At 39.2% G+C, this 12094-nt stretch overlaps 1 protein-coding gene across 8 annotated transcripts in view; it reads right to left on the bottom strand.

The window, feature by feature from the left end:
- MAST4 (microtubule associated serine/threonine kinase family member 4) overlaps window positions 1-12094 on the bottom strand; it is a 446036-nt gene that overhangs the window by 16643 nt on the left and 417299 nt on the right. For all 8 annotated transcript variants that reach the window (XM_043546459.1, XM_043546460.1, XM_027821471.3 and 5 more), the window contains 7 exons: window positions 11800-11927; window positions 11422-11654; window positions 9847-10047; window positions 7109-7338; window positions 5387-5509; window positions 3133-3269; window positions 840-1021 (listed from right to left, as the gene is read on the bottom strand). In XM_043546459.1, coding sequence (XP_043402394.1) covers window positions 840-1021; window positions 3133-3269; window positions 5387-5509; window positions 7109-7338; window positions 9847-10047; window positions 11422-11654; window positions 11800-11927 — 1234 coding nt within the window. The remainder of the gene's footprint in view (window positions 1-839; window positions 1022-3132; window positions 3270-5386; window positions 5510-7108; window positions 7339-9846; window positions 10048-11421; window positions 11655-11799; window positions 11928-12094) is intronic.

Below are 12094 nucleotides of genomic sequence, written 5' to 3'. Positions count from 1 at the left end.
CTAAAAAAGAAAAATATAAAACTAGGAAAGTTCTTCAGCTCTTGTCTCTAACAACTAACACGGACGCAGCACACAAAAAATGTACTGATAAGCATTTGTTCTATCTGCCAAAGCATTCCATGGTTTGGTAGGCTGTAAGTTACTGGACTATAAAATAACATTACTCTTATAAACCTGTTTTTTCCCTTATATTTAAATTAGCAATTATTTTCTGCCATTTCAAAGAAAAGTTCCAAGCTTTCAGATGGTTTACACCTTCAGCAATGGATAGTAAGCAGCAACAACACTCATTTTTACAGTTGCTAAAATCATGAGAGAACTAAAGTGGGGCTGGGGCAGGGGAAAATCTAGAAATCAGAATGATGTGACATTTAAAGTCTACTGTATCTCTATGCCCATCCATCTTTCCAATGGTAATCCACATTTATTATACCCCACACACTGGTCTCATGATCTAGCCATGCTTTTTCCAATGTAATTTTCATTCCTTTATTAGTAATATTCTCTCAACTAGTTTTAATTTTTCCAGAGGTAGTTTCTAGACATGATTTATGCATTCATTACGTTTTATTTTCTATTAATTTTAGATTTTAAAAAACCGAACAATAACAACATTTTGTACACAAACGTACCACACAGTTTCCTTTTAAGTGCTTCTGTGCCATACTAAAATCTTTGACTTAGTTTCATGGTTTTTCTTAATCCAAATGAAATCAAACTATTCAAAGTGTCTTGGATTTCACATAGCTGACTATTCTCATTTGGAATTCAGTACAGACTTAGCTTCATGAAGGTGGCACATATTTCCATTTCCCTTAATTTTCGCCCTAACAACTCACCGGATGGGAAATCAGGAGTGGAGCGGTAGCTTGGGGTAGGAGACCTGGGAGACAAGCTGTGAGTTGGGGAGCCAGGCAAGCTCTCTCCTGATGAAAGGGATCGGTTCAGGCAGGAGAAACTTCGGCTCGTGTGAAGAAGGGGAGAGGGCTGCTTGGCTAGCTTTTTGAAGAGAGACCTCCTCCTAGTGTGAGAATGGTACAGAACTTATCAGGAGAGACGCTGCACAAATCATCATCCCAGCAGGAGCTCTTAATACTGGCTTTTAATAACATCCCCGTTACCTCCCCAAAAGTGAATTGTACAAAATTGTAGAACTGCTAAGGCTTTAGAAAACAGGATGAATTGCAGACAGATGGGATAGAAAACGTGACCACAATCTATCATCTCTAAAAATTACTCACTACACTTCCAAAGAAAGTTTGAGTTACATATAAATGAGTGTAAAATCTGGTACATTATTCCTTTGTTTCCTTAGTTTAAGACCATACCAAAATTTATGGAATTGTTTAGTGCCAGTAAGGGGGGGCGGGGTGGAAAGGGTGCCCTCCAGCCACTCACACTGTCTCCCCAACCCTGGCTGACGCCCAAGGGGGTTCTTGTAGCAAACAAACAAAAGTCCTCTCCCCTCTTTCCTCCCTTGTGAGAGAGGGGAGTCTGTGGGAAAATACAGGGAGGTAAGAGTGACCTGGAACTCAGGCCATGGCTTCAGGGATGAAGCCACTTTCAATAGTGTTCTCTTAACCATTGTGCCACTGTCTGGGGTCTCACCCCCATGGGGTAGCTCTCTGTTTTAAACCATTGATGGTGGGTCTCCTTGGAAATACCCAAGTAGTCCAAAATGGTGGCCTTTACTTGTTTGTAGTCTATTGCCCTCTCTAAATCCAGATTACAAAAGGCTGCCTGGGCCAGACCCATCAAGTATGGGGACAGGATCAGAGCCCATTGTTCTGGGGGGCCACTGGGCTGCTAGCACCACCCTCTGGAATGTAACTAGCAAGGCTTCAGGGTCATCGTCTGGCTCCATCTTGGTTAGCTTCACTGGTACTGGCAGGGGAACACCCTTGCATGGCCTGCTGGGACTCCCTTGGGGCACAGAGATGGCACCACCTCCTTTTGATACTGCTGTTGCTGGGCCAACAGTTTCCTCAGCAGCTGCTGTTGTTGTATGGTCTATATTTTCTACTGGGTGTTCCACTGCTGCATCAACTGCAGTTGGAATTGCTGTTGCTGGGCAGCTTGCTGCTGCCACATCTCTAACCACTTATACCACCGCTCCAGTTCCATCTTGCACGGAGCAGCCGAGTGCTATCTCCTCTAAGGCTTTTTTAAAACCCCTTGTATTAGGTGTGGTTATGACTGCATTCTCCACCATCTGTGTGGGGCAGGAGTCCCAGCCCCCTCTTCCAGTCCTTATACTGTCTTCCTCTCCCTTCTACCCCACCCCGGCAGATGCCGAAGGGGGTTCTTGGAGCAAACAAACAAAAGAAAAGACCTCTCCCCTCTTTCCTCCCTTATGGGAGAGCGGTGTCCATGGGAATATAAAGGGAAGTAAGGGTGACCTGGAACTCAGGCAGTCTTCCTGGATCAGCTCTTTGGGCTTACTCCAAATGGGGTCTCCTTCCAGCACCTCCTCATAGGCACATTGCTCTGGGGCTGGAGAGGTGAGGCTTGTTGCTGTCTACCTCTCGGCAAGCCTGTCTCTGTTATCTGAGCCAGGGCAACCCTCTGCCTGTTGACCGCCCCTTCCTGTGGCAGATTTTTCCTTTGAAGTTCTATACCACCCACCCACTCCTGCCCCAGGTAGAAGAGGCCTTGCAGGAGCATCTCATTGGTACTGAACAGGCCCAGAGGAGTTTGCTAGTCTCCTCTCTGCCAGGATGAGGGCATGTCCCTTCACAGCCAGCAATATGTTTGGAGCTGTAAAAGATACACAAGACAACTCTAGTCTCAGAGAGGTTATTTAAAACAAAGATGCACTGGAAGACCCAAAAGAGGGGGCAACCACAGTTATTCACTCTCTCATTTCTATTTCTGTGCCTTGCAGCAACAGTGCATCTTCAGGAGGGATTTAAATAAGGATAAAGTGGGAGGCATCCTGGCACGATAGGATGGGGAGGATGTTTCATGAGCATGGGTTACCATGGATGAAGGCAAAAAGATGAGTGTGGGAGGTCAAAGAAAAAGCAATGGTGTAACAGGATGTTTTTTAGATGTGGTTATACATACATTATCACATGCCTACACACACATGAAAAAGCAATATATTTGTCATAAAACAAAACTACCACTCACCTTTCTAGGCTCTCTTTCTTTTTGGTTTTCTTACTGCGTCTAACCATTCGACTCCTGTAGCTATTCCTCCTGGCCGGGCCTGTTTTGATTGAAGTGTTCTCGAAGGGGGTTGTAGTAATTGACACTTTGTTTCCACTCTGCCAAAACGATTAGAATGTTTTGGAGTGAGTAATACAGAACCACTGTCCTGTAAATTGGAAGTTCCATTACACTGCAAATGCAGCAAAACACAACTCCAACTTGGGAGTAGGAGCTGACAACGTACGCAAGCACTCTATATACTTATGAATCAATCATGTTGTAGGGACTAGTCACAAGGAACCAAAATACACACAAATTGGCAGGTTACTGTATTCACCACTTACACATTCAAATCAGGTGCCTGCTATTAAACATGAGCACAAACAATTCTCAGTCAAGCTTTTGTGAAGGTGGTCACATTGTAAGGGACTCAAAGTTTAAAAATTTCCTTCATGCCCAGACCCATAATTTTCAGGACTAGTGTAGATTTTCAATTATTTTAATTAGTTAAAAGGAGACCATGGATTGGCCAAAATTGCAAATTGTGAAAGAATTTAATAGACTCTCCTCCCACACCCATTTTCCCACTTCAGGAATTATAGTCATCATATCTTGAGTGAACTACTTCAGTGAACACACACTCTCTCTCTCAAGAAACCAGTTATTGCAACTGTGAAGCTGACCTGGAGAGCCCACCTCAATGCCAGCCTCAAACAAGTAGCAGCAAAGACATTTATACATGTTTGTTGTTTACACAAGTGATGACTTAGTTATTTTAAGCTAAAAGCTTCTCGGAATTGTTTAACTGAACTGCCATGGGCTGTCCCAAAATTCCATTCACATATAAGCCTGACTGAAAAATAAATAAATACCTATAGTTCTATGTTAATAACAAAACCACTCGACAAGAATAGTATAGCATCAGGATAAAGTTTTCCTTTGTAACAAGACTGTGATGATAAATCAAATCAATTAATTCCAGGTCTGGTTTTTGGATGAACTGCATCATCGCATGCTGAATTTACTCTTATGAATATTGTAAATACCATCAGCTAATCATTTTTTCTTTCCCTTCTGTAATTTCTTATGAGCTTTAAAAAATACTACTTTGGCTAATAAAAACTCAAATTTACATTAATTCTTTAGACAAGGAACACACATCCAAAGAACAGTGAAGAAACCTACAATAGGCAACTGGCTGCCTAAAATTATTTAACCACTGAGTGTTCTATAACATATCCTTCTCACATAATTTATTAATTTCAGAGTTCCTCTGGTTTCAGAGAGGAGAAAAATTTATTTCTGAGCAAAATATATATTTTTGACCTTTTTTATTATCTCTATATTTTGTTACACATGTGTGGCTTCCTAATCCACTTTTATGACTGACTATTCATTTCGACGGATGAAGTTGTTCATACACCAGCATGAAATTGTTAATAACGTAGGAAGCAAATGTACTGCTGTCTAAAATAATGCTGACCTACTTTTAGTCTGTGCTGCAAATATTATAGAAGAGCTGCAATATAATGAGCTACAGTGAAGCAATGTGTAAGAGAATATTGAACTCTGAAAAACTCTGTAAAGCCTCTAAGGAAAAACAAATATAAAATGATCTAATAAGGCAAGTCCTGGTCTGCCCTTGCAGAACCCCAATGCAGCTGTGTAAATGTTCAAGTGTCTGTCCACATGGATCCATCTGCAGGATCAGGGCCTTAGAAGCTCAGTTGCCTTGCTACTTTTGAGACCTCTGGAATCTGAGACTTAATGGTCCCCACTTTTCTTTCTTTATCTTAAAGAACAAGAGATGTTTTTTATTTAATTCTTTTCTTTCGGAATTTTCTCTACCGATTCCATTTTAAAATGGGCATAAAGCGTAATTAATGACATTAAAGGAAATATGCTTTCCTATTTCTCCATTAAATGTTATCTTCACTTTTGGAAGGAGAATGGGATGCTTAATGTGGACATGTCAGTATCCTGAACGTACTCCTAGCTACCTGCTACATCAATAGCAGTGTCAAGCACTAGCCCAGAAATGAAAGGCTTCGTTGTGCTTATGGATTCAGAGGCTTCTTTCCAAATCTGTCCAGCTATCAGTTTAGGATCTGTTCAAGTATAAAATAAATTTTCTGATAACTGAACTTTGAAGGAACGGGATACGTAAACCAGACAGGTAGGGTGTAAAATATGAACTAAGATACAATGCTGGTCTAAAAAAGTAATATTGTACCTTTAACAACAGCTCTATGACTTCAGTGTGAACAAGACCATGAACTGGCTCTCCATTGATATGTGTGATCAGATCCCCAGCCTTTAGGCCCGCTTGATAAGCTGGGCTTCCTTCTTCGACATTCTGGAGGTTAGGGAAAAAGAGAAGAGTTCTTTGAACAAAGCAGGCTCATGGTAATCCTCATTCTTCTGAACAGTGCTCTGTTTTAATGAACTAATTATCTGCAAACAAACTTTTGACTTTCAAACAGTAAACTACATTGAAATGGCCTTATGGCTTAATGTGATATCAGAAAAAGGAATTCAGACAGTCCATTCCATCTTTAAGAATTCATTTGTATCCAAGTTTTATAGCTCACGTTGGTGCAAAACCCACTGAAATCTTTCCAGTCACTTCAATGGGCTTTGGATCAGGCCCATTATTCCTGGCATGAAATAAAAAAAGTGAGTGATATGCTCACTAAAGCTGAGAGTGCAGATGTGGAATCAGATTTTGAATACCCCAGTGTTTACAGATGTGCAAATCTAAGATATCTGGTTGAAACCATAATAAAAATAGTGATTATTTGCATATTTAGATCCAGACTCTAGTTTCTGTACATGCCTCCTTCCTCCACTCAAAAAAAAAATAAGAGAGTTTAGGAAGGTTCATATCTGGGATTTTGGTATGGACAGTGCAACATCAAAGCATTGAATACAAATGGTCAGATACAGAAACTCTGTAAGAGGATGCTCCTGCATCAGTACTCTGGATATTTTCAAAGTTAAATATTGTAGTAATTTAAAATAAAGACATTTTAAATTTAATTGAAAAATAAATAAAATAAATAAAAAAAATCAGACTACAAGTGTCATCCAAATTAAAAACTGCCGGCAAAATTTCATTAAAAAATCTTTTAGTTCATTTATTTTTTTACAGTAAAAAGAAATCAATTTCCAAGAAAATGAATGAATGGCAATGAATAAAGAGCAACCAATATCCCATCCTTTGGCCTAGTTCAGTAGTGACCAGAAGAGAATATGTAACCCACGAATAATTATTTATTAAATCAGTTTAATCTTTTTTTCCTCTCATAAGATGTCCCATGAACAGGTAATAAAATCCACAAATTAATTCATTCTTCAAAATTATTTGCAGACTTCTACAGTAAATATTCTTCTTTAAATTATTCTAATTGTGACTATTATATTCAACTATACAATTTGTGCTTTGACACTGAATTCAACTAGTTATATAAGTTAATTACATACGTAATTAACTTAAATAACTAATACATCGTAAGCAACCAACATACACAAATAAATTGCCAACACAGCATGAATTTTGAATTGTATACTGAATTGTCATAAACATAATTCATTTAGCAATTCACACTATGTTGATTCAGTATAGAACTCATCCAGCCAGAGAACAAAATCAATATCATGTGGCTTATGAAACTAACCAACACAGCACATATTGCAACATTTATAACTAAATATATAGTTTGAAAATCATTTGAATATTCAAACATTCTAATTAAATAGTGGCCCTTTGCACAAGGACAAATGTCACCCTAAAAAAATAATTTGCCAGATTGCCACCCTTTAAATAATGACTGCATACAAGTAGATACCCTGTCTGTGAGATATAATCTGATGCAGTTTGAAAAGGCTCTTAACTGCAAATATATCAGGTTCAAACTTCTGTTGGGAGAAATGCTGAGGAAAATTTTATTCTTACCCAAACAATATGGTGCACTGTGTAGATATCACTGTCACCCACATAGACCCTGATTGCTCGGATGGTGAAGCCATACTTTTTTCCTGAACTGTGAATTAATATAGGTTGATACGGGGTTGAAGAAGCAATTGAGGAATCGCGGCTAGGGGAGGAATCTCTGGAGGATGAAAGGTCTGAAGAAAGGGAATGTGGGGACATAGGACTTCCCAAAGGAGAAACACCAAACACATCTGGAACAGATGAACTTCCTGTTAGAGCACATTCCAATTCTACAGAAACATACACAGATCAAAACAGTGACAATTTTAACCTTAGTAAACTGGATAAAGATTTATAGCATAAAAAGCAACTTATTTAATGAAGCTTGAATTGTTAAGAACACAAAACTTCACTTTCATGATCAACATTAAAATGACACTGGAAAGATATTTTCAAAATATTTATAAACTCTATATTTTATTTAGTCTTTATAACTCCTCATCAGAAGCTTGAAATGACAATCTACTCTTGGAATAGATTTTTTCTTCCACCACATGCACTGTTTTATTACTCACCAGCTCCTCTAATTCTCAAGGTGTAAACTGTTTGTTTTTTCTTTGAATGGAAAAAGGTGATCAAAGACTCTGTTTTGAAAAACAAGTCTCCAATCTATTTCCCAACAAACAGACACAGAAGGAATGTCGTAAACTTTTCTACTAAATATATCACACAGACTTGTAGGCCCCAAAATAATGGAACTGTCCACTAGCAAAAAAGACAGTTTTCATGTAGCTGGATTTAGGGTAACTTTTCTGATAATCCCAATTTAAATTCTGAAATGAATACTGTAATCGAAACCATTAATTTTAGTTCCTACTTAAAAGAATAACTTGACATTGTCCCAGCAAACCACTATTACTTTTGTCCTGCTAGTTTAATTAAGGCCACATATTTATGTTTGCCAGTATAGCAATGATATTTAGGGGTGCAACTTTTTGATAACAGTTCTATGCTGACAAAAGCCCTAGCGTAGATGCAGTTATACCGGGATAAAAGGGCTGTTGCCCGGCCTAGATTATTTTGCTCGTGAATTTGTACAAGCATGAAAAACCATTTTTTTGCCAGTATAAGCTGCATCCACACTAGGACGATTTTGTTTTATAGCTACATTAACAAATTTTTTAAGTACATTATGCCTAAACTCTGATTACAATGTGATTTCATACAGCCATATCCAATTTAAAATAAAAGAAAAGCTTGATTTAATGCTTTTGATTAACAACAAATCAACCTGCACCATCTTTGAACTATTAAACCCCTTTTGTGACAGGGGTCACAGGATGTTCAACATACAACTACTGCACAGCTGGATTCACAGCACTGAGTGCTAACTGGATGTGTAAATTACCCGGTCATCAGTCTCTCAGCCTGCTGTAACATCTAATCTAATGTGCCCCAAAAGTGAAGATTACAGCCACTCCTCAAAAAGAAAATCTGAAACACAGGACAAACACTAGACTTACTGGTAAAGGATTGCTCAGGAACACATACGTAACATCATATAAAGATCCTGTTTGTGGGAGGCAGCATATACAAGGAATAAGCAAGGAATTATGTATTGCGCACTCCTGATTTTTAACCCCAGCCCTGACACAGACCTGGGTTTATCATACTCCCTCTTTCTCCATCTGTAAAATAAGGATACTTTCTCTTCCCTCACAGGTATGTTGTAAGGATTAATTATTGTTAATATTTGCACAGCACTACAAATGCTGAGTATTCTTTCTATTGCCAGTGGGTTGGCCTGCAGGCATTCAAGAACAGGCAAATGCTCTTCAGACTTTTCCTCTGATTTCCCTCATTTGACACTATTTGTGACCAGCAAGTGCGTGGTGCAGAAGACAGAAAAGCTTACATTGTTCCTTTAGTTGTCTAGTAAGTAGGGAGAGAAGAAATTGAGTGATGCATGGGAACCCTTTGCAATGGGAGTGGGTGGATTGGCTTTTGTCTCCCCTCAGCATTCGTATGCAAGCGCAGCGTTATCATATGTGCATTTTCCCACTGTGATTCTTGGAAGGGGTGGGAGTTTAGTGTTTTATTCACACTCCTTGCCTGACTACGAGAGCATCTTTCCTCCCCCCTTAGAAGACCAAGCATAACATTTTAACAATGTACATAACTTCCACTAGCTTGATGACTAGGGTCCCTGCTGAAGCTATTGTCAAATCCATCTCTTCATTTGCACAACAAGTGCAGTGGGTTGGTTACCAGACTAACAAATATTCAAATATCATGCTTGATATATGGGTCTGAAATGGACAGGTGTCCAGGCTGAAAAGCTGAGATCCAGCCCTACTTATGAAAATCTCTCCCTCAAAGTACAGGGGTGCTTCGATCTTGAATTTGGCCTCTAATACAGAGAGGGTCCAACAATGACATTTTTATCTGGATTCTGCACTCTCCACAAGTTTGGGGAGCTTCAGATCAGGGTTTACTTTTACTCTAGTATAAAGACAAAATATATACGTTTATAAAATAGAAATTAGTTCTTCTTTCTTCCTGGAGCATGAAGGAAAGCAAACAAGATCGAAACATGGAGTGCTCCACACAGTGACCTGTGAGAATAACCATAGGCTTGTAGGTAAACAAGGGAAACAAAGACAAGTCCATTTTGGACTCAAGAAACCTTGTATTTAGATCATGTTCCACACGGATTATTCACAAGTCACACAATTTCATACTAATAGATTTATTTCTACCTCCTGGAATCATGAGGGACAGAGCACTGGCAGACAGGGACTTTGTGACTTTTCCAGATATTTTCTTTTTCTCTGTGCTTTCTAATCGCTGACGAGCCATATGAGAGGCAGGTTCACTGGATGGCTTTGAGGAATTATCTGTACTGTCCACACTCTCGTTTCTTCCGTTTATCTGATCTAAGTGCTCTGAAAAACTGCCAACTGTACAAAGAAGAAGGGATAAACACATTGAGGGAAACTGGGGGTCAGGGGGAGGAAAACAATACAATCGCAAGGTGGGAATATGTATTTTAGTTCACAAGTTCACACAATATTACAGGTAAAATAAAAACGACTAAAGAATTACAGGTTTTACAAAGGTTAACAGGGTAAGGTGAAGTAATAGTAGCTGACATGGTTTTACATCACTGACATAATTAAAATGTAAATAAAATCTTCAGCATGTTGGTAGCACAGACAGGCGACACACAACTTCTAGGACTTAACAGTACACTTATTCTGTATGTAGAACTCCCACTAAGGTCAATGGGAGATTTGAGTGTGGGTTTACTGCAGCATCCAGCCCAATCAGCTCTTCTAACAATAAAAGAAAACACCCCTTGTGAAAGCATTAAAGTACCAAGGAGGATTCCCTTTCTAAGTTTTGGGTGTTTGGCGGGGGTAGGGGGTGAGTTCTGTGCCGCGTACCACAAACATAAGTATGGGGCGTATAATAGTTGGTAATTTAAGACTCAGAAGCACAATGATGTACTTTGTTATTTATGATAAAATGATACCATTTCAGACACTACTGATCATGGAAGGAGGAGAACACCACTTAAAATAATAAAAATGGAGAATAACCTTATACCAGCTGATCTACCTGCAAAGGACCTGTTGAAATGTACAGTGATGGATGCAGGAGAGTTCTGTGACCTTACGGGATGGGCACACAGAAAAGCTCAGCCATTTTATTTAAGCGGATATCAATAAGAGCCCAGCAATTTCACAGATCAAAGAACATCCCTGCTGCTAGCACTTTGTAGAGCAAATAAAAATATATTCTCTAATTTAACTGACATTTGCATATCTTAAAATAACAAAAAAACCCAAGCAAACAGCCTGAATTATGCCTCGTATTGGTCTGTAAATTACGACCAACCACACACACACACACAAAACACCTTATTTTAATGTCTATGATCTAGAACTCCTGAACCTGCATTACAAGGAAAAGGAGCTGGTAAAGGAAAGTTCATACAAAGTAAGAAAACGTGAGTAGAACAGAGCTGAAGCAGCTAAAGAGAAATATATGGAGGAAAAACTGATTTTCAGCAGTTAAGCAGTAGCAGTAATTTGTGAATTTGTTGTGGATAGTTTAATTACATGGAGAAGGAGAACACCAGATTGGAGAGACTCAAGCAGTGAGCTAAGGGAGAAGTGGAGAAGTCTTGGCAGCAGGAATGTACAGTACACTCACGGATTTTGGTGACAAATAGAAGGAGGGAGATAAGATAGTATTAAAGAGGTAGATGGGTGGGAGGGGGTCTACCGTCCTCCTCTGTCTCCTGCAGTATAAGAAGTTAAGCTCCTTACCTGATAGTGTTGAGCTGCTGATGGTACTGGCTGGAGTGGTGACCTCAGGCTCATCTTGAGCAGCCTCCTCACTTAAAGAAGCAGCCTTTTCTTGCTCCTCCCGGGATCCTCCTGAGCAGGTGGTTTCATCTTGATCCCCCTCAGACGATATGGCCAATTTTGGAAGCAAACCTGAACTGTGCCGCTGCCTGGTACTTTCAGTATCAGAGGAGTTGGATGTAGATAGCTGTTGCCTGAATTTAAAACAGCATTTACACAAATCATGTTTAATGATACTTTTTAAGCGAAGGCCAATCATAGTGGAACTGACTGGCTACAAAGCAATCATTAATGGCTGTTAACTTGAATTTGAACTCTCCGACAGTTGTTTCTACTTACAGTTCAGAATATTCTGAACTCCAGCTTAAAGATTCCACAGATGGCAATGTCACATTTTTTGTTTTGTCTCCTGTATCTTCCTTTTCTTCACTTTGATTTCGAGTTATTCGATCTATGCTACTAAAAACCTATTACAGAAAAAAAATTGTATCATTAACACGCATTTGATACAAAGAGATTTTCAGGAAAACACATCTAATGCAGGGCTCTGGATACACTAAATGCTTATGCAGTGTCCTGGAGTTTAAAAGGACTGAGGTGGTTTAGGTTTAAAGTCTAGGAGTTTGTGTTCTTG

The sequence above is a fragment of the Chelonia mydas genome, chromosome 5 (assembly GCF_015237465.2).
Source record: "Chelonia mydas isolate rCheMyd1 chromosome 5, rCheMyd1.pri.v2, whole genome shotgun sequence".
Taxonomy (NCBI): domain Eukaryota; kingdom Metazoa; phylum Chordata; order Testudines; family Cheloniidae; genus Chelonia; species Chelonia mydas.
Note: the sequence above shows the minus strand (reverse complement) of the source record. Positions and strands in the feature narration are given on the sequence as shown.